This window comes from Pithys albifrons, chromosome 8 (genome assembly GCF_047495875.1).
Source record: "Pithys albifrons albifrons isolate INPA30051 chromosome 8, PitAlb_v1, whole genome shotgun sequence".
NCBI lineage: Eukaryota > Metazoa > Chordata > Aves > Passeriformes > Thamnophilidae > Pithys > Pithys albifrons.
In genome coordinates, this window is record NC_092465.1 from 12,836,659 (window position 1) to 12,864,143 (window position 27,485).

General features: G+C 45.1%; 2 protein-coding genes and 1 long non-coding RNA gene across 7 annotated transcripts in view; 1 reads left to right on the forward strand and 2 right to left on the reverse strand.

Annotated features, from left to right (window-relative positions):
- Positions 1-325: 325 nt before the first annotated feature.
- INHBB (inhibin subunit beta B) lies at positions 326-6,246 on the reverse strand. The gene is made up of 2 exons (XM_071562586.1): positions 5,600-6,246; positions 326-2,981 (listed from the first exon to the last, which is right to left on the reverse strand). The coding sequence occupies exons 1-2, from the start codon at positions 6,000-6,002 to the stop codon at positions 2,206-2,208; spliced, it is 1,179 nt and encodes a 392-aa protein (XP_071418687.1). The 5' UTR covers positions 6,003-6,246; the 3' UTR covers positions 326-2,205.
- Positions 6,247-6,301: 55 nt separating this feature from the next.
- LOC139675233 (uncharacterized) lies at positions 6,302-13,889 on the forward strand. Of its 2 annotated transcripts, none has more exons than XR_011698458.1 (3): positions 6,302-6,320; positions 6,885-7,034; positions 7,462-13,889. It is a non-coding gene; the product is annotated as an uncharacterized lncRNA (long non-coding RNA). The 2 variants fall into 2 exon arrangements; XR_011698459.1 differs by lacking the exon at positions 6,302-6,320 and adding an exon at positions 6,352-6,497 and having other exon boundaries at positions 6,888-7,034.
- Positions 13,890-22,936: 9,047 nt separating this feature from the next.
- RALB (RAS like proto-oncogene B) overlaps positions 22,937-27,485 on the reverse strand; it is a 61,411-nt gene continuing 56,862 nt past the window's right edge. For all 4 annotated transcript variants that reach the window (XM_071562011.1, XM_071562010.1, XM_071562009.1 and 1 more), the window contains exon 5: positions 22,937-27,401. In XM_071562011.1, the coding sequence (XP_071418112.1) occupies positions 27,282-27,401 (120 nt within the window). In that variant the 3' untranslated portion in view covers positions 22,937-27,281. The remainder of the gene's footprint in view (positions 27,402-27,485) is intronic.

The window sequence follows — 27,485 nt, forward strand, 5'->3', positions numbered from 1 at the left end:
AGCCCCTGCAACTGCTGCTGATAGAAAGAAGCAGATGCTTAAATGTATAGACAGCACTAAAATTGGAGTGTAATGTTTTTAGGATCGCAGCTGAGCTCTCAGACAAGGCTTTCTGCAATGACTAATACGACTACAGTCTAATGCGACAGTTCACCGTCTGCAGCCTATTCAGTCCCAGTCCCGAAAGCAAGCAAGTTCCTCCAGATGTTATACACTGAAAAAAAATAAAAAAAAAGCACATCCAGTTTTCAGTCTTTTTTTATTTATTTAAACTGTACACAAATGTAAAATACTTCAACAGCAAATCTAAGTGAAAATTGTTTGGTTTAAATTATTATGGAACAGAACCTAAAAGGAACTTTATTAAATAAACATAAAAACTGGATTTAAAGGATGCATATAATGTATTCTACAATAGTCACTTTTTTTTCACTCTACATTCCATGTGCGTATGGTATAGAAAAGACACTGAATAGAACAAACAGAATCCATTTTGTACCCTGAAACAATTGGTAGGCCTCGTGAGGGATTGCTCAGTATGACTACATGATATATGATGGCTTTGCCATCTCATAAAAATTATAACTAATATGTTGGCCTCTTTGGTTCCAAAATTTATGTATAATACATTTAACTGTATTCATTTTTTGCTGCTATAAAAATAACATTTTTTTTCAAATGGCAGTTTTTTGACTAATCATGCAACTAAATCAGTGCAAACATTAAAAGCAATCATTCGCTTTAAAAAAGAAGCAAAAGATTTAATTTCAAGTATAAAAAAATATAAAAAAGTCATATTATAAGTCCAGTTTTGTCTAGTATGGGTCAACACTTTAAATTGCATAGCTCATGCGGCACCTGTTTACCTAGATAGTGAGCAAAGATAAGTGCACTATCAAGTACCACTTTTCAAGGCATTGAAATTTGCAAGTGCTATTATACGTGCATTCAAGCAGTTTGCAAGTGCTATGCTGTATCATTATTTTCTGATCTTTATGGCCATCCTTGACACCTCCTGGTGAGGAAATTGAAAGCACTCTCCTCTTTCCTCCTTTCTAAGACTTGTAAAAATGTTCCTTGCCTGTTATTAAATGCACTGCATTTTTCAGAACATCTCCACTCTGTTGCTGTCACTCCTCTTTAGGGTTCACTGGTTTAACCGTGGTGGCAATTGCTTGTTTGCTTGTCCCCCATATGACGTTGCCTTGCCAAGTCCCCCATTGAAGAACACAGATTGCAACTTCGACTTTTTGTTCTTCAAACAGTGAGAGATACCAACAGTCAACACAGTCCAGATATGGTACTGATTCCCTTTTCCAAGACACGGCAGGTGTAGCCAGCCACGGGTTGCTAGTGGGCAGTGAAAGCATTGGATCATGCCAGCCCAGCTCTTGACTTCACAACAGCCAGGTGTTAGAAATACAGCAGTTGCTTATGTGTCTGTCCCCTTTTTGCTCTCCAATGGAACCACACAATTCCTTGCTGGAAGTGCTGTAGGAAGATGCGGGTATCTGTGATGTTTATGTTTAGATAGATTTAAGTTAAGAGGAAATGATCGCCCCCCCCAAGGCAGGTGTCCTGCAGCTTCCCATTAGACCTAAGAGGTGACAGTCAACTTGTTTCTTTTTTTTTTCTTTTAAATTTTCTAAGTTTGGTCATTTCGACACCTGCGTGCAAGAATACATTGTGTTCTCACAGTCCGTGCTTTTGCCTGAGCAAAGGGAGCTCATTTCGGTCTGGCTTTGCCGGCAGGCGGGGAAACAGCTGCTCAGCCATTCACTCGTACTGGCAGGCATTTAGGTCCGTCGTCACTGGTCACTGACTTTCTGTGCTCATGTCCCTTTTCCGAGCTGCCTTGTGTGTGTGTGTGTCTGTGTGAGTGTGTCTGTGTCCATGTGTATGAGCGCGTGTTTGTGTGCGTACCCACATTTCGTGTGTGTGTGTTGTGTGTCTTTAAGATATTTCATAGCATTAACTTATAAGTGGTAGAATATATGTGTCCATGTTCCACAAACTGCCACTGTCCTGACACCAAAGTGAAATGATTATTTTTTTCTTTTTTTTTTTTTTCAAACTTTTCCACAGTGACTTTCCAACACTGATGCCTGGATACACAGTGAAACTTCCTCCAACACCATCTTGTACGGGAATGTTTCTCTCTCTCCCCCTCTCTCTCTCTCTCCCCCCCCCAAAACACACCTTAAATCAAGCACAACCACATTCTTCCACAATCATATTGGGAACGTCCCTTTTCACAATGTTGTATTCATCATCAAAGTACAGCATTGACATTGTGCTAAGTTTGGTTGGAATGCAACAGGAGTTCACGGTGCCCGGGTTCAGCCCCCGCATTCGGTACTGATTCACGACAGCGGTGTGAAAGGAGGAAGCCGACCCCGGGACACCAGCCAAGTAGGCCGGGCAGCTCCCTTCACAGTAATTCCCATAGTAACCTGATGGTGCTATGATCCAGTCATTCCATCCAATGAGTCTAAAGTCAATGTAAAACTGTTGCCTGCAACATAGATTGGTCCTGCCATCACACTCCAGGCCTCTTTTCCGGATCCTGTGTTTGTTATCGGCGAGGCGGGCTTGCACCACTAAAAAAGGCCGGTGGGATTCCTCCCCAGGGTCCACATAAATTGGCAGCACTGAATACTCTTCACAGCCCTCACACTGAACATCCAAGTTCAGTCTCCTTTCTCCTCTCTCAAACAGAGCCTGGATCGCCTCTGTCATGGGAAAAGTGTGCCAACCACTTCTTTTGAGATCAACTTTCTTTTCAACCACATTCCACTTGTTGCTAGTGTCCGGGTCTTGGAAATAGACTTTGACTCTTACTTTTCGCCTGCTGCCTTTCTCTAAGACATATGGAAGCAGCTTCAAGTAAAGCCACAGGCTGGCTTGAACGACAAACAAGTTCTGGTTCCCTTCATTCGAGATGAAGAAATAGAGGCGGACTCTAGATGAAGCCAGATCGTCTGCAAGATAAGGAGAGATCAGCAAGATTAAGTCAAAAAGGAAACATTAACTTGTGTGCCTTCCTGGATTCAAGGACAACACTATAGCACAGCAGATCGAGTGTACAGCAACAGGGCTGTGCCAGCCAGAAGGCATGCACTGCATCAGATATCCCCAATTTGCAGTCAAAATTAATTGAAAAGGGGACTTCCCACATCAACCTTCCACATCAGGCTGCAGTCAGACATACCAGATAGAGAAACATCAGTAAGAGCTCTCCAGAATATATTTTTTTCCGGCCAACTTTAAAGATGCTACAGCAGCACCTTGAAAAAGGCCAGCACTAGGACTCTGCTATTTCGTCAGTTTAAGAATAGTTTTAACTTTCAGCTACCTGCCAATTCTCACAAGTAAAGCTCTTTCAATAACCACTGAAACATCAATGCCAAACCAGGGATTTTGTTTCGATTTGCACACATTCTCGCTGAGGTTTAAAGGAAAGGATTCACAAGACAGAAGGGAAAATATTTCAGTAATGTGCCGGCTTGTCCAACATATCACGCAAACCCCCACTTAAGTCTGGTAGAATATCTGCTATTATTAATCGTTTCAATCTCTGCCTTTTCTCCCCAAAATGATAAACTCCCATATGAAGAGAGGCAATGAAGTAGTTGTTCCCGCTGCAGCACTGTTATTGGCTGTTCTCAATTCGCTTTTCAGTAACACCAGAGTTAAAGGAGAGAAATTGTCACAGAAAACCAAATGTCACCAAATGTCTGACATAACCCCTTATTTGTAAACAGAAGAGCCTGCTGCATGAGATGTTTCAGAAATACCAGTGGCCCTCCTGCAATTTTGTACTACAAGTCCTAACTAAATTTGGCATAGGTGATAAATGTGCAAGCTGGCCTTTATGGTGGAGACTGCGATTCTGGTCCCTGAATCGAAGCATCCCAATCGCTATTTAAAATTATTGCTGGAAAGGCATTTTCTCATCTGCCCATGTCTATTTTGCTTCCTTCTGTACAGAGGCAAATGTAGATTTTTCTTTCTGTTCTTTTCCCAAGAATCTTTAGCATTTTTGTCAATCTCTGAATGGGATTTTTTGCGTAGTCGGTGTTTTCATTTGTTACCCTAGATGCCTTTCAAATGTGCCTCCAGAGCCCATTCAGTACCTTGTAAGAGTTCAGTGACAAAAATTTTCACTGTGTTTGTCTACGTTTTACATAAAGTCAATTTCGGAAGTGTTACAAAAGACAGCAATTGACTGAATACCAAATGGAAGTACAAGCCCACCCCAGATCTCCCAACAACAGCCTTTTAAAAAATAATAAACCCCTTAATGTACGCTAAGACTTTTGCATGTTAGTAAATACACAACTTCTTCATAAACTGTGGAGACAGTGACAAAAAAAGAACAGTGCGGTGTTGCTGCACCGATCCACATCACTTGTGTTGTGTGAGATTGTGTGCGCTCATAAATTTTGTATGTGAATATAACAAGCATATGTATAATGCAACAGATCCCATAGATACTGTAAATGTATATGCCTTTGGTAAGTAGGAGGGTAGATAAAGAAGATGAGTGGGCAGCATACAGGATAGAAAGAGATTTATTTTGTGGACAAATGATATATAGATGCCACAGGAAGATAGAGAGAGAAAAATTAACTGAGCGATGGAGCAACGAAGGAAAGGAGAGATGGGCAGATAGAGAAAAGAGAGGTAATTTGCAGAGTGCTGGTGTTACAGCCAGATGTGCAAAGTTCACAGGGACAGTGGTTAAACTACTGGAAAGCTATGCTGAAGGGATTCAGCGACACAGAACTGCAATGGCTGGACAGGATTGAGATGGCTGGTACTAGGGGGATGGAGGGCACAGTTAGTAAATGGACTGACTGGTCAGTGAGGAGACAGACACACTTGGGAGGGCAGTGTATGGTGTGGACAAACAGACAAGGCCAACAGTGCAAATAAAAGCTAAATAAATGGTAAACCAATGACAACGGAGGACGGGCGAATACAAGCCTCAATAGACAGTGAACCAGATGAACGTGCAGGGCAGACAGACGAGGCAAGGGATGCAAGACATGGAGTGGGACAGGTGGAGGGACGGTGGGACGTGCAGGGACCGAGACAAGCCCCGGTGCAGCTGGAAAGACTGCCGGAAGAGAGCGGGGGGCACGGAAGCTGAAGAGGGATGGAGGGACAAGCGAGTGGAGTTGCAGGGCACAACCCGGGGAGAATCCCGGGCACAGGGGGACAAGCAGCGAGGACAGGAAAGCATGGGCAGGGTCAGGGCAGGATGGTGCGGGGTAGAGCTGATGAGGCAGAGGGCAAGCGGGTGACCTCGGCAGCCAGGTGGCTGCAGCAGGCAGGAGGACAGGCAAGGTGCGCAGAGGGACACGCAAGGGCGGTCCGGGAACTGCCAAGGGTCCGGCAGGCGGAAAGAGAAGGTGGGCAGGAGAACAGGCAGGGCGAGCGGGAGGTCTGACGGGGTCAAGCAGGGAGACTGACAGGAGTCGAGCAGGAGGAATGACAGACGGGGCGAGGCAGGACAGGCGGGGAGTGCGGCAGGGCAGGGGCTGCGGTGGGTCGGGCAGAGGGCGGCGGGGACGCGCGGCCGGGCGGCGCCCACCTGTCTCGGCGAAGCTGATGATCTCGGAGACGGGGTCGTGGGCCGGGGGCCCGGCGCTTGCCTGCCCGTCCAGGCTGGGGATCTCCACGCGGCCGTCCTCCCGCACCTTGCCGGCGTGCAGCTTGCGCAGCGCCGTGACCATGGCCGCCTTGGGCACGGCGTGCGTGATGTTGGGCCGGTCCCGCATCTGCAGCCGGCTCAGGATGTGCCTCTTCACCGCCTCCAGGAAATCCCCGTCCACCTTGCCCGGCTCCTCGGGCCGCCGGAAGCCGCAGGAGGTGCATGTGTCCTGCGGGGAGCCGCCGGCGGGGGCCGGAGGGGTTGGGGTGGCCGCGGCGCCCAGCAGGAGCAGCCCGCAGGCCAGCAGCGCGGCCAGCACCCCCCGGCGAGCCGCCCCGTCCATGGCGGAGGAGCGGGGGGCCGAGCTGGGGGCCGCCCTGGAGCGCCGCAGGGAGCCCGTCTGCAGGCAGCGCCGCTCCGAGCGCTCCGCGGCGCGGAGGGGGCGGTGGCAGCCAAGCTGGGGGGCCGCAACCGCTCCGCGCAGGGGGGGAGCCGCGGCGGAGGGAGGGGGCGCCCGGGGAAGCGGCGTGTGCCGCCGGGGAGTCGGAGGGGGGAGGCTGCACGCGCAGGCACCGAAGGCGAAGTTGGGGAGGGGGGGGGGGGGCAGCAGGCTTGGCGTGCACGGAGAGCCCGGCTCCACGGGGGAGGGGGACGGCAGCAGGTGAGGGGGTGGCTGCGGAGCCCGGGGAGGAGGGAGGGGGAGCGGGGAGCGAGCCGGAGGTGCGAGGGGATCCGGGCAGCAGGGGAGAGGCGGCGCCGCGCTGCCCCGATGCCCCGCGTCGCTTCAGAGGGGCATCCCCGGGCGCAGTCGGTCGTGGTCCATCGCTCGCTTTGGCAGGTCCGGGCGGGCCGCGGAGAGGAGCTCTCTTAGTCCAGCGTCATTGAGGGGGGTCAGGGAGATAAACGAAGCAGATTTATATACAATCCAATTTATAGCCTGGAAGGAGGGGGGGGGGAGAAATGCCACTTGTACCCCCCCCGCCCACTCCGCCCCCGCAAGACAATCCGTGGGTGCAGGTCTCTGAGCAGGTCGGCTCCGCGCTGCTCGGTTGTCCCCCTTCAGCGCCCGCTGCTTCTCAACGTGCCATCAAAGTTGACCCGGAGCATAGCTGGGGAGGCAGTCCGGGGCGGCGGTGAGGGGGTGCGCGGCTGGCAGCTCCACTGTTGCGAGTCTTCTCCTCCCACCGCCCCGCTTATTATTAGCGAGATGCTTTTATTTTCAAAGCAGCGCGGAGGGTCTGGAGTCCGGCGCGGATGCGGCGGCGGCGGCGCTCGGGGACCCCCGCCGCGGTCAGGGCACCGCACGCTGCGCGACGCGGAGCGGGGAAGCGGCGCGATCCCGGCGATCCCAGGAGAAGCTGCACGGATCCACTCGGTCAGACCAGCTCTTCGGCTCGCTCCCTCGCTCGCTCTTTTTAAACAATATCTCCCTTGTTGGTGGTTTGGGTTTTATTATTATTATTGTTATTATTAGTTTAAGTGTGATTTTTTTGTTGTTGCTGCTGCTGCTGCTCCGGTTAATGTCTCCCTCTCTGCGTCTTTTTGATCTTTCGCTCGCCTTGTGCTGGCTTGAACGCTGTGTTTTGTTTTGTTTTGTTTGGGTTTTTTTGTTTGGTTTGGTTGTTTGGTTTTGCCTTTTTTTTTTTTCCTTTTTTAACGCGTCTGATGTTCCCCGTCGGATCCGCAGTGAAAGGTCTCCGGGAAGCTGCTTGCTCCTCGCTTATCTTCCTCTGATCTTCTCCTAATTTTTCCCCCTGCAAAATCACGACATTGTGGCACTTTCTACTGAAACTTTTATACAGGAGTTAAAACCACGTGGGAACTCCAACCTATAACAGAGACGCCATGGGTTCCTCACTATTTAGGAGATTAAGTTAAGTCTTTTGCCCCCTGGGCTATTACAGTAACTTCCTGATGTGGAAATATTAACTATGCTGTTTCTTTAACTCCCCCCGTCCCCTCCCTCCCGGTTCCTGCAAACACACCCACCGCACACCGGCTCCTGTCCCTGTCCCGTCGTCAGGCAGGACTGACGGTCAGACGGACCCCGAGCGGCGACAGCTCCGGCCCCCCTCCCGGCCCGGCCGGGAGATGGATCCCTCCCTCCTCTCCCCCCGCGGTGTTCCTTGCCTTTTAAGCACTTGAAAGAAGAAGTCATTAGAAAGTTTACCGTCGGGTTGGCTTTGCGACGGGGCGGGTTTCTGTTTGTTTGTTTGAATGGGTCGGGTAATCGGGGCGGGTGCCGGGGACTGCGTGTGTTTTCCGTGGGGCAGGAGGGACGCGGCGCCTGGCAGAGGCAGCGAGGGGGGGACCCCGGGCGGCGGCCGAGGGGAGCCGAGAGGGGAAATAACGGGACCCGCGGCGCTCCCGCAGCCGTGGATGGGAGCCGGCGGGAGCACCGGCCCTGCCCACGTCCGGGGAGCGGGTTTTCGCTGACGGGGCAGCCCCGGGCTTTTGGCGGGGAGCTCCGAGGCGAAGGGGGTGGCCGTGACACCTCCTCGCAGGGATCAAGAGACAGTCCCACCCCGTCCCTCCCGCAACAGCCGAGCCCGGGGGCGAGCGGCCAGGCACGGGGGGCGATGCGGGGAGAAGACAGACCGCTGCTCATCGGGGGCCGGGGTGTCGCAGCGGGCGCGCTCCGGGCCCGGGCGGGGCCGCGCACCCCCCGCGGGGTCGCGCCTCACCTGCGCGGGCGCCGCGCGCCGCCGCCTCCGGGAAGCCTGGGCCGAGCGCGCCCCCTCCGGGCCGCGCGGGGCAGCGGCGGCGGGGCCGGGCGGGGTCACCGCGGCAGTGGGACCGGGGGCAGCGGGACCGGGGGCAGCTGGCACCGCGCACGCGGGCCAGGCTGAAGTACGGAGGAGAGGCTTCAGGCGGTGGGCGGTGCGTGGCGGAGCCCGAGCCCTGCGTTCGGCGAAGGAGCAGCTTGAGCTGAGCCTCCTTCCACCCGGTGCGGGTACGGGCACGGGCACCGGCACCGGGGATGCCCGTTCTAATCGCATCTACTCTTTTCTTTTTTCTCTCTCTCTCATTTTTTTAAATCAGAAAATCCTACCTTCAAAAATGAAAACAGTTCTCAAGACCTTCATCTTTTCAGCCGAGCCAGACTGATGGTTTTCAAGGAGCAGATGCAGGACACACAAATTCCAAGCATGACAGCAGAGAAGTCCCTTCTGCTCATTTCATTCTGTAGAAGAAGAGTAAAACTTCTCGTATATTCCTGGAGTGCACATGCGTGAGCACTGTTAGTTGTCACTAACACAAGGCACACAGGAGAGTGAAGAGGGTCAACTGGAGGATCAGCTCGTTACTGTGATCTAAGAATAGAGGAGACAAATGCTATTCTCATCATAAATATTTCCTTTTGTGTTCTGTACTGCAAAAGGAAAGACATTTAATGCTCTGCTTCAAAGTCACATTGCAATCCCAATCTGATTTTTCATGTTGGGTTTAATATAAACAAAGTCTAATTGCATGTACAGCTTTTTAAATCCTCAGCATCAGTGGAGCTACCCTGATGGGAGATCAGAATTAGGTACAGTATTTCCTGCCTGCCAATAACAGGTTTTGAATGGAAAGCCTGGAATGTAAAAAAAGAAATAATGCTAAAAATCCAATCACTCTGACATCCTGTGAGCTAATAAGAGCACGTGAATGCAACAAGCTTAGTACTTCACAGTAATTAATTTGACAGCAAAGAGCTAACAAGAAAACAACAGGCAGAGCAGTGATGACTGGTTCAAAGAGGTCACTGTCAAACAAGTAATAGGTGCAAACACAGTCCCTCTCCCTTTGGAAAGAACTATTTCATTGCCCCAATGAGAATGAAATGTCAAAGAGGGAAAATACCATGGGTTTGGTGGGGATAACAAATCTGGGAAGGTATATCTAGTAGTAAAACAAAGTACAGGTTTTCTTTTTTACATATGGTGATCTTTAATAATCCCTGTTACTCACTGCAGTGGCATGTTTTGGCTTTTGTGCTTTTTCTTTCCACTCTCTTTCTTGGTTAGCCAAAGCCATTTTGTATATTCAAATATTGGGAAGACTTATCTTCTCTCACAATTACTAACAAACTAATACACTAATAACCTCTATTGTTATTTAAAGCGTGTCCAACACAGTATTCTGGAGGCAGTTCTCACACAATGGACTTGCTCCTAGACAAGAACTTAATCAAACCTCAGATGCTTTCAGGCAGAAGAGCCTTCAGGGAGAGCAAACAGGGTTAAGAGAAAGAAATGTGCCATCTGATTTCTACTCTTGCTCAGGAAGCATTGCCTATTGATTGAGCCATAAAGCTCTGTTAATTTTAAGATATCCTCAGCTTTTGGTTCTTTCCCTTGGGCATAAACTTGTTGCTTCTACATAGTGGCTGAACTATCAGGGAAAGGGTAGCTTCATCCTCCCCCTCTCCACTCTCCTCCCCTCCTCCCCTCTATTCTATTTGTTCTGAGCTCATCTGCGTGAGCATACATTTTCACACACACCTTCTCAAACCGGCTGCTATTCATCTGATTCAGGGTCATGCTTTTCCATACATTAAATGCAAGGGAAAACTGGGAAGGAAATGGCTGGAATTTGTGTTTGATGGGCAAGCACACGATTAGCCAGGGAGCCCTGCTGTGAGAAAGTACAGCGTCGGAGGGTATTTTCTGTAGAATCATCAAGTCTCATGACTGGAATCTGATGCTTATAAAAAGCTACTAGTATAATGAAAACAGTATACACTGAGATCCTCAGGCAGTGTGGATGGGCATGTTTCCGAGGCATCAAACTGCTACAGAATCACAGAATGGGTAAGGTTGGAAGGGACCACCCGTGGGGTCATTTGATCCAGCCTTCCTGCTCAGGCAGGGTCTTCCTAGATATAACTCTTTGTCTACAACCTAGATATTTGCTTATGCACATTTTTCTGGCAGATTCAGAAGTCATACTTTTGGAGGGGCCAGTTAGTGTGGCCCTGCACCTTTGTGAGCTGGTAGGAAGCTCTAGAAACAGCATACAGCGATGGCATGAAGCAGCTCCCTCGCTGTTCTGTGTTTCCATGATGCCCTCAGTGGGACCACAAACAATTTACATTAGCAAAGGATCTAGCCCCTCCTCTATTGCTCAAGCACCTTTTATGCTCTTAAACCATCAATAATATCTATTAGGTAACTTTACTAATCCCTTTGAGGAAGGAACTGGTGGCTGAACTGTATAAAAGCTTCACATATAAGAGGCCTGGTTTGCACTAGAAATGCTTCTCCTATGATAACAAGCAAATACAAGTTTTACTAGCACAAGCATCTTTTTCTGCAAGCTTTCTCAAATAAAATAGGCTATACTGGCAAAAGCACTTTTTTTTTGCTCATATAGCTGCATCTATATGGGGGATTTTTGCACATAGTGAAATGCAATCTGTTTTAAATGGCACTTCAGAAGAGCATTGCTATCCCACAAAAGTTTCAAGACTAGACCTTGAAGTATATACTTCTGCCTCATATCTGAAAGAGCTTTTTACAAGGTGGCCATTGTCATCTTGCAGGAAATGTAGAGAAAGTGAAGACACAAACTTACAGGGGGAGGCTGGGAGCGATGTGCTTTGTCTGGAATTCATGACATTCTTTAGCTTCAGATGAAATTATGTATCTGTAATCAGACTCATTCCTCACTAGACAATATTACTTCTTAAACAACTGTGAACAAAAACTGTGGATGTTTCAAAAGTACCATAATTCTCTAGAAAGGAAAGTCCTATTGAAAATCAAATAGGTAAATGCCATTCTAAGTGACCTAGTCATTTTCTAAACTGGCAAAGGTAGACCTAACTCATGAAAAAAACCACTGAGAGGTTGATCTGGCCCCTGAAAATTGAAAACAGTCTGTTAATAGGAATTTGCTCTCTCTAAAAGAAAAGGTCCTACCCTGAAGAGCACTTAGAAAAAGGGTATTTAGTAGACAGAAACAAAGGACCCGACCAAACTGGGAACTCCTCATCTAAAGCAGGTACAATGGTAATCTAAGTAGATGAGTCACAGAGGCCTCAACAGGTTTTGAAGAGCACCTATTGAATGCTCTACTCTCAGCACAAGTGTCAGGCAGGATGAGGGCATGGGGAAGGCAGCAGGAAAGGGTTGCAGGGACATACTCACGGCCTCAGCCTTCTGCTCCCATGGCATCTGCTTCAACAGAGTTATAGTCCCACTCCCTTCAGCTCAGCTACCTTGTGGTGCTTCATGGGCAACATGTTGGCTGATTGATCCTCTTCAATGACCCCTCCATGCTCTGGGAAGGTTTGCAGCCAAACTTCCAGGCCTGCTGCAGGGAATGAAGTACAGGTGAATTTCATGTCTGTGATGCAGTGCAGTCAGGTACCTCGCCTCAGGCAGGTCTCTGCACAAAGCAGCATTCCCTTTGGCAAAAGGTATGAGTTCAGGGACCTGCTTCAATCTCTGAAGTAAAGGGACCAAACACCATCAGGTGGATACCTCATGTGACATTCAAAAGCTATCCACTGCTTGGTGACAGCCCAGAAGTGTTCTTGTTTTCCTCACACAGTCTGTCCTCTGCAGTCCAAAGCTGTAGCCTTATAACCAGGCAGTGACTTCCTCTGAAGTTGCTTGTATTGACCTAAATAGGTTGGGGCGGGTGAGGACACACAGAGAACATGAAAAAGCTGTGCTGGTTGCCCAACAAAGAAGTGTCTGCTTTGTGGTGAGCGCTTTTAACATATAAGCACTTTTAACATACTGTTAAAGAACATGATTTTCATGTTTGTTTAAGTTCACACCAAAAGGCTTGCAAAGTTGCAAAGAGTAAAAATAAAATCTGCATTTAAGTGGTAAACAAAATAGTTAAAACTTGACTTCTTGTAATTTGAACAGTACTTACTGAGGCAATGTGTTTAGAAGTCCACAGGTGCATTTCTTCTGTACATCCACCTCTGTGTGATATATCTACTTGATGTAGAAAATGAACATTCTGATGGAGCATAGTTAAAATCAGCTGTCCTGAGAAAAGTAGCAATTATCAGGGAGTGGTGACAAGATGGAGAGGTTTCCCTCCAATTTCAAATGGAGCTCAGAAGGACAAAGTGGCTAGTACGTTTGCAAAGCCATGAGAGAAATGGAGTACAGAAGCTTGAGTCACCTTATGATGGACAATCAGTAGCACTTGATGAGTACCTGAACATAAGCTACCTTCTCTTTTCTACAAGCAAGTAGCATAATGTTGAGAAGTGTCTACACATACTGCCCATGGCTACAGCCAGACTTGTGCTTAAGCCTGAATTTCTTCCTCTTTACACCGTTTTCACTAGCTATAAGGTGAGGATGGCAGCATTCAACCCTCTGTATGTTGCTTTGAAATGAAGAAAAGTAGCATACAGGAATTCATCTTTTGCATGGAGCTTGATAGAAACAGCATGGCCTTGGTGCTGTATGTTAAAGTAGTGTGCAACCTGTTCATAATTAAATTGGCCAGTTTTGTTCCTATGAGTCTTATTAAACCAAAATTGTTGTTCACTTTGGCTGTTCGCACAAGAACATGAAAGTGAGATTTGAAAGATCACTGTGATATGGTTGCCTGATGCACTCACTGCTAGGACCAGGAGCAAGGGGCCCCTGTAATGGCACCCAAGTCCCCCAGTACAAGCAAGGAGGATCTTCCACGAGGGGCAGAGCAGCAGCACTGCCACAGTTAGTGGAGCCTTATAGATTAGCCCCAGCTGAGAGCTGTTGCACAGCTGTTTGCCCAGTGCTATTTAGCCATTGCAGGCCTCTAGCAAACATGTTTAGACTGCCTCGCCCATCAGGTTTGCTACTTGGGCATTTGCAACAAGCAAGGTCCTCTGCTACCACCCATTGCTGATGTTTCAGTACTACTAAATCATATGAGAGGGTTATGAACAAAAATCTCAGAATCACCCTCTGCCCTGCTCAGTATCTATCATTTAGAAGTTGGTGCTTGAATATGCTGTGGGATTAAAACAAAATGGATTACAAACTCTATACGACACAGGTCTAACATCTGCCATTTCTTCCAAACACCTGAGAAAGCACTTACACTGTGACAGCTTTTCACTCTCCAGGTTACAAGCAGGTCTTCTTGTTCTGTTATTTCCCTGCCATGATCTCGTCAGAAGTGTGGCAGTTTATTAACAAAGAATAACCCTAAAACTTCTCCACAGCCCTTTGCCATATCTGAGTAATAGTCTTGCCCCCCCCACAATGTTTATTGCTGTGCTTGATGGCCTTACTGAGAACATTATTAAGAATAAAGCAAATTTTGTGAAAATATTACTGTGAAATATACTGGTACTGTTTCACAAGGATAAGAAAACAGACCTTCACTTCAGAGACAGCAAGAACAGAAGCACACAGGTCATGTTTAGCAGACGTTGGGTCTACCAAACCTACACAGGTACTGAAGTGTAAGGAGGGTGCAGAGCCACAACAGGAAAGTGCGTTGTTCTAGGTTTTTTTTGCTTAAAAGATGAGAGAAAGGGCCTAGGGGAGGGCAACGCATGAAAAAGAAAAGGATGAACTTTTTTTTTTGGCTAGTCCAGATGGGGTTTTCCTCTGTTTAAATGCTGAAGGACAGAAAGATTTTAAATTAAAATCTTAATAAATATAGCCCTGAGGCTACTAACATTATTACATCCAAGATGATTACAGCAACCAAGCCACAAAATATATATATATATATTTATTTGAAGCATAATAAGCCTCAGTATTTAGTTAGAAGAAGGCTAGGCAGCTGACTTGCAAACTAGTAATCTTTCCAGTCCACTCTACCAAAAGAATAAACCAACACAGTACCAAGTTTGCAGAACTTAGTTTTATTTCTGTACAAGATAACATTGTAACTGCTTATACTTTATATATGTATAAACATTACTGTTTCTCAGATCATGTACATGAGAGTTGGCAGGAAAAAAACCAAGTTTGCAATAGGAGATATGAATAATTAGTAAGCTTCAGTGAAAGACCAATCTAGGTCCCTCAGCCTGCTCCAGTGAGGCCTGTTTTCCTTGAGAATTTGCCTTTTTCAGTTGATCCTAGTCTCAATAGAAGATTCTGCACGTAGAGGGTTGGGGGGTTTTTAATTATGGAAATTTTTTAATAAATGATACAGGGAAAATATGGGATACAAAGAAAAGGATACAAGCTGATAAAGATGATTAAATCATAGAGCAACTGCGGAGTGGGTCATGAAGTGTTATAATCCCCAACTCCCCTCTGCTTTCTGCCTCAATGTGTTAATGCATCACACTTTAGTACAGTGACACTTTCAGCCCTAGGTGGAAATTCACACATGATGAAGAGGTGGAGGAGGATTTCCAGATGGTCAGACCTCAGGGAGTGCGAAAAGGTGGGGGGAGGAAGGGAGAAACTGCTGAAAGGAATCGGACTTTGGTCACATCAGTAATTTCCAGCTGAAAATGGAATATTAAAAAAAAACACCAAACCCCCAAAATCAATCACTAAGGATCCCATACCAGAGCCAGGTGCATTCAGGTTTGGACATTATGTGTGATAAATCCCCACCAATGCTGATTGTGAAAGATCCCTTGGAAATATTGGTTTATTTGTGTGCAACAAAAAGGTGTTAGCTTCATTTCCTTGGCCAAATTTTAGCATTGGTACTAAAGCATCCTGATGCAGGCCCAGTTGTTATATTCTCCACAATTCCTATTTACTAGAGGTTATTGTAAAATGGTACTCGTTCTGAATTGCACACAAATTTTTACTCCATCAGAGGCTGTATTCAGCTGCTGCATCCTTTGGGACCCTCTGCTGCAGAACTACCTCTACAAGAACAGTGAAGGGCACCGAGTCAGAGAAAATGCAAAACTTGCAGACAGTTGGTCCTACCACACCCCAAAACAGGCCCCACTTTCCCTTTAGGGGAGCATAAGGCAGCAGCTGTTATCACACAGCTGGACTTCTCTAAGACGGCCTCATTTACTGTGGTCTTTCAAGGGAAATGGGAAGGTAGTCACAGTCCAGAGTTCAAGGGGTCTGGTCCTTCAGGGTGAGAGGTGCTAGAGCTGTATAAAGAATTAGCAATAGACAGTGTCTTGTACAGCCACAGCTTTTCCCAGATGTCAGAGTTAAGGAAAATTTAGGCTAATCAGTTATTTCAGCATCACACTACCCCCATATTTTGTGTGTGTGTGTGTGTGTGTGTGTGTGTAACAGTCCCTTCATAATGACATAAAAAGTGAGCATTAGGTATGATGTCTCCCACTGCCTTTCTGAGGGCTCTTGCTTCATTTTCTTAAGTGTTCCTTGGGTCAGAGGCATTTTCCCTACCATGAAATGGTCATTCAAGATACCACTGGTGTGCAGTCACAATGGACAGGAATATTTTTGTTTAATATCGTCAGTATGATTGCATGCTATTTACCTGTACTTCCTGGATAGCAACTAAGTAAATTGACCACAGCATGATGAACTACTTGAACAAATATCATGAGAAACAAGGCCGTCGCACAGATTTCACTTTGGGGAAATGTTTGTTATATGTCCACTCCCAGTCACTCCCAGTACAAGCCACATTGTGCACACAGGTCAGGACAAAGCTCAAGGAGACAGAAGATGCTGCTTTGCCTTATTCAACTTCTGCTAGTGCAGCTTCAAATTTGTAAAATGTGTGGTTTTAACTGATGTTGAATTCCTCCCCCAATTAATTGACTTGCTATGTTAAAATCACTTGTGTCATAGTAAAATGCAAAGAAACTCTGAGCATCTGATGTGGTAGTGACTGCCATGATAATATATTCAAGACGTCCAGGTGGTTGTCACTGGCTTTAGTGGCAAACCAAAGGCCACTGAGCCTGGTAAAGCCTACAGCATCCATCTTGGACTTCAGTTCCCTACAATGACTAGATGAACATCTCTGACTTTCTTCCCTAAGGACTCAGTGCAGCAGGTGTTTTCAGTCTGCCCACCTTCCAGATCAGGTGTCCAAAAATGCAGCAATAAGTATGATTTTTTCTTCCCTTTTTCTAAAAGAGCTCAAGGTGGGTGGAGGATATGGGCGTAGGCTATTTTTATTCATACCTTAATTTAGTCAGTAGTCCAACAGTTCATGAAGAAGAGATAGGCTCAGTCTTCTTCCCTGCCTGAAAGGAGTCACAGGGAGCATGAGAGGCAGATCCGGTCTTCTCATAAGGAGTAAGCTATGGGGTGATGCTGGGACAGGAGCACTCCCCAAGCCTCTAGTTGAGTCAGCACGTGACCGAAGGGAGCATGAACCCTCAACTCTTTAATAGAGAGCCACAAGTCAAACCTACCCTCTTCCCACCCTGCTAGCCTAAACATTTAATTCATATGAGACCATCTTTAAGAGGACAGAGGCAGTCCCCTCCCTGGCATGAAGCATACCCTGGTAAGTGCACTCTTCTGGAAGAGGAGACATCCACATTCCCTGAGGCAGAAGGGAACTGAGCCATGTGAAAATCCCCATGTTCGGCACTAGACTTTTGAGTGCTGAGTGTAGTGTACACAAAACACCACTGTGCTGCCAACCACCCTGCCTTTCCCTTGCAAGAACGGACCCACGCTGTGTTCCTGGAAGAAAGCCAAGAGAAAGCCTAAATTGTGAAGCCCAAGGCATTCTCAGCCCCCAAACAAGGTAGATTTAAGAAGTTGTGTTGCCCCTTGTTTGCTCAGGCAGAGAAGCAGCCTCTTGGTTTTGTTGACTGCCATTTTGAGTTAGAGCACGGCCCAGGAAGCATCACTATTAAAGGCAAAGACCTGGAGTTTATAGTGGCTGCCAGGAGTAGCACTGATAGGCTCCACAGTGATGCCCAAAACCTTTTCTAATTTTGCTTTCCCCCAGACCAAAACATTGTCATTGTCATGCTAGCAGTCCAGAAAGCAATAGCAGAGGCAGCTCCCCTGAGTCCAAACCACTGCATGAAAAGTGCTGTACAGATCCAGGTCTGCCCACAGAGCAGGCATTACAGGAGAGCAGAGAGATCCAATAAAGTTGCTAAGTGACTCTCTCTCTCCCTTCTCTAATCGACAAGGCACAAACTTGCAGGATTAAGCCTGCATACAAATTAGTCCTGCCGTAACTTATTTTTTGGTAGCAAGGCTGAAGTTTGTTTAACAGTAGCTGTTAAAGAACAATAAAAGAATACAGGAGTAAGTAGGGGTGGATTTAGACAAGGCAAACCATTAACTGTATATATTAAGACTTGAAAGTAACCAAGTGATTGATAGCTGTCAATTAAGACAGTTCTTACAGCAGAAGTGGAAGAGCTGAATGAATAGAACAGTAAATTGATAGAAGCAGAGTATTTGCCCATAGCATGACTGACACTGAACAATTACAGGCATGTAACAAGGAAGGAGCAAACAGGTTCTCATCCTCATGGCTAGGATGTTTTGTTATTTAGCAGAGACCACCTGGTACACATCAGAGAAGACTTCATCTTTTCACTATGGACTTCCAGTCTTTAATGGTTATACTATGGTTTGGGGCTTCTGACATAAAAATACACACAAAAGGCTTCCTAGCAGGAAATGCCTAGCTGCTTTATCTGGGAAGCCAAAATTAAGCCTTGCTAAGACACCTTTCATACCCTCTCCCCTTGGATTATCTCCAAGAGGAACCACAAAGGAGCCTGTGACGATGGAAAGGGAGAATCTGCCAGCAGCAGGGGGAAGCAGGGGTTGCTCTGTGCATGTGTCAATTGCTGCAGCCTGTCTGGGGTGACGGTGCTGTTAGCAGGAAAGGGCTAACCAGGAGAGGTGGGGCTGCAGAGCTTTTCACCTTTCACTTCCCTAGGTTTTACGCGGCTTAGGAACAGGCTGTAAGTCCATTCCCATTTCTGCATTTAGGTTAGGTCTTCCTCAGCTTGTTTAACTTGAAGTCCTGGGTTTGAGTTTTTGGGGTTTTTTTTAGGAAGGAAGAAAGAAAAAGTAAAGCACACATCCCTTTGTCATAGACTTGCTTTTCAAATACTCCAAACCTGTTTAATACCTTAGATTTTACCCAAATTTTGTCCCATGGGGAAGACTGTTTCCCTGGAATCTATATCCCAATTTCTTTCCAAAAAAGAAGAACAAAAGATAAGTTTTAACTTGGTGTTGATGCAATATTCACCCCACCCAGAACCAACTTTGAAAGCTCATGTAAAAAACATGAAGAGTAATTTTTACTTCGCTCTTGTTATGAACAATTCAGAGATAAGAAACAAGGCAAGACACGTCTCAGCTGCAAGTGTGAACATGATCTCAACACTGCAACATTTTCCTTGCCTGGCTAGAGATGGGTTGGCAGCATGAGGTATATGAAGGTAGGTTACAGGTGACAAGACTGTAAAAAACCTATTATTAAACTAGGTGTAAGCAGACTTGGAATTTAATTAGGGCCAGGGAACTCAGCCTCGGACGTTGCACTTGCTTGATTATTCACAATTAAACAAATGCTGTAAACTTAGCTTCAAGTTGGAGAGGATTCAGATGCAGCTCTTCCTGCCCTCTGACTGAGCAGCAGGTGGAAAGCAGAGTGTATCATGGACAAACTCCATGTGCTTTCCTCTTTCACAAGAGTAGCGAAGTCTTCATCACAAGTTTTCACCAGGTGCAGAGAACAAGTCATTTGCTGTCCTCCAACTGCAACTATAGAACTGCAGTGTGTTAAAGGTGCATTTGAGCACTGACCTATTTTTGTTCATCTGCCATGGGAGAGACATGTGGAAACATTGTGGTTTGATGGATTTTGATTAAAAATATGCTAATGAATAAAGAAAATTAAGTGCATCCCTTGGGCTCCTGGCAAGCCACCAAGACAGAGAGTGGGACCACCAACAGGGGATCCTTATGCTTCAGCTTTTGCAATCCTTCAGATTCCTCCTGTGAAGGATGGTGACCCAGTGGAAATGGGGCTTAAAGTTAAGTGGCTTGCATGTCCTGCCTCCACTCCTTTCCAAAAGCCACAATGTTCTAAAATCTATGCCCCAGGTGCTGGAATCAGCAAGCATAAGAACATCTTTGTTTTCATTGAAAAATGTACTTCTGCCATCATTGTTGAAGAAAGCAAGCTTGCAAACATGAAGCAAAGGTACTGAAAATGCTTGGAAACAAAAAGACTGTGAAAGAGAACTCCAAGTTCATTTTCTAAAGCATCTCATTATTTCTAAACCAAATGCAGTTTTGGAGGCCTGACTTAAGGTTTTTCAAGCTCCTGAGGCAAAGCTGCAAATGTGGCCTTAATTCCCACGCAGGAGTGGTTCTGCCTGCCCTCCTCCCTCCATACTGTTCAGAGAGGGAGAGGGGATAAAAAAAGGCAAATCAAGACAACTCAAGCAGGCACAGCATTACCCTCTGCTCCACAAGTGTTTACTGGAGTAGTGTCATCGCTCAAATAGATTTACCCAAGGTATCACATAAGAAAGCGCTAACCTGGTTGCAGGAATAGGTGAATCACAAACTCTGCTACTGCTCTTCAAGTAGGAAGCAGCTTTCATTAGCAAAGTCTGAAGCCTCCAGCTCTCCTAGTGCTCATGGTCCTTCCACAAGTAGCTGTTCTTCCCACAGTGTCATTCATTCTGTGTTGTCCTGCAGTCTTCAGAGCTGGAATGGAGCAGCCAGCCACAGCTGGGAACCTGAATGCCTGTCACCCAGTGGCACCGCTCAGCACCTAATTGAAGCACAGTCACCAGGAGTGAAAGAAAAGAAGGGCTCATGTTTCATTAAGCTGCCTAAACCCAAGTAGAAGTAGGAATATCTGAAATCCTTAAGCAGGCCTATACAGAAATGAAAACGGAGAGAGACCCCAGAGTGAAAGAGGTTCTTCCACATCCATGATCAGGGTACTAACTAGAAGAATAGCTGTAATTAAAACCAACACCTAGTCCACACTGCAGGCAATCTTTCAGCAACCTAGTAGTTTTGGTTTTCATAACACCAGCTTCCAAGCAGAAAAGTTTTAACTTCTGGTTTCTGAAGCCTGTCATTCCAGGAAAGGATACTTCTGTCAGCAAGGTCTGTGCCTGACTAGGACCATCTCTCTCAGGCTCTCAGCAGCCTTTCTAAAAGTGAAGAGCCAAATGTTTAGGGGTAAAACTGCAGTTTCTTGGGCAATGTTGCCATGATGGTTTTCATTGAGAAGAAAGAATTTGGCTATTTTTTAATATAATTACTCCTTCCCCCAATGCACAGTTGTTTTCCTTGTTTACAGGTATAGAATTGTAATGCCATCATTTTGTGGGGAGAGTAATCATGTTACAGAGCACTTTTACAGACCACAGGTTGATACACTCATCGAAACAGCAGGTTCAGTTTGTTGTGTTTTCCTTTTTAAAACAAAAACAGAGCACTATTAAACAGTAGGGAGTAACTTTCCATGTCTTTCAATGCTACATGTATGCACAAGTTTGTCCTTGAATTCTGGTATTTGACCTATGAAGCCAACACACATAAAGCCTGTGTCACCCCAAATCCTGCACTTTAAAAACAAACTCTATAAACTCTGATTATATCAAAAACATGATTCTGCCTCAAAGCCAAGTAACAAGGCTCATCGAAGGGAACTTACCGTAAACTCTGGAGATTAATCAACTTTGTCAGGAAGGCAAGCGCCGAGTGCGTGATACCGGTCTCACCCCAACATTTTACTTCTAAACCCCTTTGGAGTTACAATGCTAAGAGGGAAATTTGCTGGTATATCCCTAGTAGCTTCTATTCCTATTCACATAACAGACACTGAGTAGTTTGGGGGTGGGGAGGAAAGACTGAGGGCCAGGGGGCGGGGGGGAAATTCTCTGCCCCGCCCCCAAATTAAGCCTTTATATTTCAAAGAAAGCACATCATCTTTAGTCACCCTTAGAAACAAAATGTTTTGTGAAGTACTGCACAGTCTCAGGGAACAATAAGTATTCTTTCTGGCATGCAAATCAGTGCTCAGCAAGCAGAACAAACTTACACTTGCAATGCAAACTGGTTTAATGCCATAGAAAACGTAAATCCAACATCCTCATGAGAAATTGGGTGTTCTGCTGCACAGCAGAATGTTTAGGCAAGATTTAACATTAGCATTTGCATGCAAAAGGAAAATTTAGAACAAGGTCTCATACTGCATGAGGCATCATACAGCAGAGCTACAAAACCAGAAGAATTTAGCTAGTGTGGATTTCTACATGTAATTCAGGTGGCAGATAAATAGTAGCGAGTTGTATGCTCGTCTGAGCACGCTGAACAGCCCCTCTCCGTGGCAGAGCTTGTAACTTCTAAATCCACAAGATGGAGCCAGCAGTTCTCAGGAAGAGGTGCCTGTACCATCCCAGTAGTTGTCAGAGCGCTTAGTTCACAGAACCACACTAAAATGTTCTAGTTGGGGCACAACACACAGGCAAGCACCAAGGCAGAAGCCAAGCTATGTAAGAGCAATCATTCTCCAGTTTCATCCTTCTGGAGCTGCAGGCAAGGCTGTTCTTCACAAACATTCACACAATACCTGAAGCAAAAGGTGCCATTCTGGGCTTTGGGTACAGCTGTGTAACACAGCTGTGATCAGAACTCTCTCCTACATGACACTTTCTCTACCACAGAATATTTTTAAAGTTACTTCAGTGGAAAGGAAAGCTACATAAACTACTGTGGCCATCTGAAACACAGGGCAAACACCAGACATGCATCATGTAAACAAGATTATGTAAATTGCTGTAGTCCTCGACCAGAAGTCATGAGCTAGGGAATGTTCTGCTTCCCACTTGTATAGCAGTGGTGGTAGAAACTGCACTCAAAGTTTACTTTGAATCTCATTGCTCTGCCACTCCAAATTAAGTGGCATTAGAGTGCAGTGAGTCTGTCCTTAGCCATCCTGCCTCAGTCGTCTTAGCTTCTCTGCTGCAGTTCATTCATCAGAAACCCACACCAACAATGGAGTCTTGCCACACTCAGAAGACTAAGGACCAATTTTCCCAGAGTGTTGCTTATTCTGTCATTTGAGCCACAAGACTGAAGGGAAAACAACGCTGTCATTTACACAGTTGATACAAGCTGTCTGATCCAATTCGATTGCGGAAAACTAACTGTGAATGAACCAAACTACTAATGTCACTTCAGTCCTGAAAAACATGCATACTATTTCCAGAAATCCAATTATGAGGGTCTCAGTTACCTCCTCCTCCCCTCCCTTCCCATAACCTGCAATATAATCTTGTTATATATTTGATAGAAAGGTTAGTTCCAGACACTGAAAGTCAGTGGTTGGCTGGTTGAAGAATTTGGGCATTAGACATGCTTTTAGGTTACAAAAATCAATAACAAACAAATATGCAGCTCATTTTTTCTTTTTATTATCAATAGTAATACAAATCAGTTGTATTAGCATGATAATGAAAAGTGACCAGTTTTACAGACATTAAAAATGTTTGTGCAAGTTAGAGACAAAGCTCTGAAGCTATGTAAGGAAAAAATAAGAATTTACATTGTATAGTATAGCATACATAGTTTAGAGGCAGTTTTATTAAGTCTTGCAATCACAATCACTTCCTCTACGATAAACCTCTCACTTGGTGTTAGAGATAACACCTTCCCCTCCCAAGAGGAACACCTGCCATTTCCATGAAGTGTGGAGATTACAGTGAAAATCATAGCTTTTTTTGCTCCTCTTGCCTCCTTCTTCCAACTTTAAAGTCAACAGGAGGTGAACATTGCAACATATGCTTACAGCAATTAAGGAAAGCTTCTGTCTACATAAGCTCCGAGTTGAACTGATAAACAGTATCCTCTTCTTGAGCAAGAACTGATAGACCTGTCAGGCCCAAGTACGGGGTTAATGCTTTAGAAAGGTTTAAAAAAAGATCTGAGCGAGCATTTAGTTAGATGCACTTGCCCCCAACACACCTCTTACTACATTCCAGATTGCAGCTTTGTACCTTAGACCTGAAGTATTCTTAAGCATTATACTTAAGCCAGATAGGATTCAACCGGAACTTCTGATGGTTATTAAGATCTTAAGTTTAATGCCGAGTAAATGTATGCACACATCTTTCTCTTCACCAAGCCAAATGTTCACCTAGAAACTGCAGTAAAGGTGTATTAGTCTGTATAAAACACATGGCACAAGTCACTGAAAACACACTTCATGCTGCATCTGTACTCCCACCTGGAGAGATACTCCTCTAGAAAAAAGAAGAATCAAGTCTGTCTTTGCACTCCTGGAGTTTAGCCTGCTTTTTTCATATAATGACTTAGCCCTTGTTATAACTGGAGCCCGTCTCAGATGTTTGCCCTGCTCAAACACAAAGGAAAACTGAAGCACTTGAATATCCACAGCTAAGCCACGTATGTAAGATTGCACATAGCAGTAAACAGATCCCTGACTTTATGTTAAGCCATTATGCAAGAATAATACTTGAATGCTTAAGTGCAAGTGCATAGTCAAGTCTTGCATGACCTCCAGCTTCAAATATCCAGTTACTTGCCTACAGCCATGTTCCAGAATGATATAAGAACACATTATACCAACGAAGAGAAGTCTTGGTCTTTAATTAGCCAACATGCAAAGGTTGGTAGAATCTATCAGCTTCAATACAGCCTTCAGTTACCTCAGCTACACAGCATGGCTAGCAGGCAGCCACACACACCTCCTCTTGACAAGTCCTCCTTACTTGATGTACCTGATCTGCAGTTACTCATTTTGATTAGAAGCAAAACTCCATTTACTCTGCTCACAAGTAGCATTTCTCTGTGCCATTTTATATTCACTCCACTCAACTCACCTGATGCTGGTGTCCATTGATGTCCAGTGAAGCACACCTGGAAGCCATTCAAGGACTCTCAATGATATTGGCCCTATTTAGAAGGGTATACATTCAGGCACTTCCACCATAGGAGGTGGAGGCAACAGGATTCCAGTCCAGGGGACCAGTTTTATTGCCTTCCTGGTACAAGTCAGAATGCTTGTTGCCCACTGTTAGAAAGTAGGCAAAGTAGCTGCCTTGTTTATCCTGTTTTCAGCTGTAACTGGAAAGTTAAACTGAAGCTTGTCACAAGTACTGAAGAGGAATACTGAAAAGCTGCTTTATTTAGTTCCCAGCCCTGGTTTTTCTGGCATAGGTGACAAGCACAGAACATGGAAGAGGTGTAGCATCAAGCCATGAAGCAGCAAGCACCTTCTCCCAATTAAGTCCATGTCAGTGGTGTAGCTTTACCATTTGGAATAAAAACCCAAACAAACTAACCTGAGTGAGAACAGCACATGGACTGTAAGAACACCAGTGGGAGACTTGATGTTCTGAGAAGAAATTCATCTCTCTTTTCAAATACTGTCAGGTACTTTAAGACTAAAGAGATCAAAGGTCAAGGCATGCAAGTCTCTTGAGCCAATACAGCTGAGCTGCTCATTGGGAGCTTTGCTGAGTTCATTATTCATACAGCATGGACAGTTTATTCAGTTTTGTTAAGACACATTTTACAATCTGCCTCGGAGGGGCTTGACCTAGATAAGCTTGTAATGTGAACTCAACTGTTATTTACTTTTTAGGTTAATTAGGGACTTGACCTTTAAGTCTCAACTAAAACTAAACCTGTGAGTTGCCTTCCTCAGGAAGAAGACACTGATTTCCTGTATGCACAGCATGCACTCAAAAATGGACCATTGTCCACGGAAGTTCAAGAGGAAACTTTGTTGCAAGTGTTACAGCTCCCAGCTCAAGTGACAAGTTCTGCAAGCCAGCAGGCTTCCAGCTTCCATTTCAAAACAGTATCGTCAAGTTGGCTTTGTAATACCATTAATTCCACTGCTCAAAGAGAAGCATTTCCAGAATTAGTTAACCATTCTTTCTGCCCGTATAAGATAACAGTAATAGAGAAGGAATTTAATTCGACAAGAATGAAGATTACAGCACCTTTTATTTAGTACAGTTTCCCCAGTCCAATGAGTTGCCTGACAAGTTGAACTAGTTATGGAAGACAATGAGTTTGTACTAAGTCCTTGTAAAACCTCAGGCCAATGGAGGTCCTGATATCTACCACATTTTACTTTTTTCAAAGTTCAGAGATGGAATGCACAAAAGCAGTCTAGTACATGTTAAAAAATATTTTTCAACCTCAAATTACAACACTAAGTACTGAACAGTACTCACTACTCCATCTCAGGAACACCATTTGTTAATTTAGTACTGCAGTGTGCTTCATTGAACAACTCAGATTACTTTCACCAAGCAACTGTGTTTTAAGCATCCAGTTACAAGCAAGATACAGTCCCTACTTAAAGTCTCTCTACTCCTTCAAAGCAGAAGAGAGACATAATTCACTGAGGGACTTTGCAATTAGAAGACTTACTTTTCCACAGTGACAGAAGTGGGTTTTGGCAACTGCACTTAATTTAAACTGCATCAGAAAGCTCAGCTCAGTCAGCTGACAACAGGACCTGCTAAGTACTGACTTTTCCATTTCTAGCCTGTTTTTGATGAACAATACATGACCACCATTGCATAACTGACAGCAAAACTCACCATGTGCTAGGTTGCTGTGCATTGAAAACACTACATATAAAATGAACGGTGAGTAAAAGATGTGGCAATTGCTTAACTTCCTTTGCTTTTTGGCATTATACAACTCGCTAGCCAGCTAATCATTGAGAGGTAGCATGGGTAGTATGCCTCACCTATTCCAAGACATGATTTTGTGATGGGACCCATTCTTACTCAATGTTTTTATCTTCAGCAAGACAAGCGCCAGATGCAGATATTCTCACTTTCCAACATGATCATCACAAGTATTCCAATATAAACAAAACTCATTAAATCAACAATGATTTCCACTATTCCAGTACCAGGGAGGGGAAGGATGAAAGATGTAGAGTGTAATTGAGTCTAGACACAATACACGGAAGAAACCAAGGACAGCGTTTCAAGGAGATGGTGACAATATTATTCCTTTTGAAGAAAGGCTTACAGTCATTTTCTCACCCCATACCACTAATTTAAGGATGAGAAGACAGACCAGCAGGGAGTGCATCTAGCCAGTATTTAAATATTAATTTTTGCATTGCCTAAATAAGTCTGAATTGAGTCCATAGGCTTGATTCATGAATGCTGTATTGACTAAACAGAACAGGGAAGAAAGTTTATTTTGAGTTGACTGTCAACTGTCAGTTGCTATTTCTTACATGGAGTGTGGGGAGGAAGTCGGCAGATTTCAGTGTAAGAAATACCAGTGACAACAGAAGATGAGACTCAAAGCCTTTACCAGGTGTCATCTAGCCTTTCTGCAGTTTGCACCATCAAGGAGGGCAGCAACAGCGGGAAAGTGTTTGAACCTGAACAGCTGTGCTTGTTAAGGCCAGTAGAGGTTCAAGAGAAACAGAGAAACATTAGAAGGAAGTCAATACAAAAGTACATTGTGTAACCAAGCAGAAGGATTGAAGTTCTGAAACTGTTTCTAGTTTTGAAAGACACTGGGAAGAAGGAACCCATTTCAGTTTAAGTAGGCAAAGGTTTTGTTGGATACCAGAAATGGTTTCAAAGTTCTGTTTTCACATTTTGAAGGTGTGATATGCAAAGCAAAAGATAAGGGAGTCAATACAGACTTCCTTTCATGAATCCAGCCCTATATCCTTAGTGGTATTTTATCCATGCCACATCTAGATAGATATTTACAGTTCCCAAGCATCACAGTAAGCAACATCTTTCTTTAAAGCTTTTCTTGTTCTTGCCACTTTTCTTGCCATTCTTGTCTTTGTTTTCTGACATTTTCTTTGCTCTTATTTCTCTCATTAAATCAAAGAATACCTAGGAGGGAAATATAAAGAAAGATTAAGCAAGATAATCCATCAGAATGCAGATAAAAACTACTGTATTCAGCAGCAAATAAAG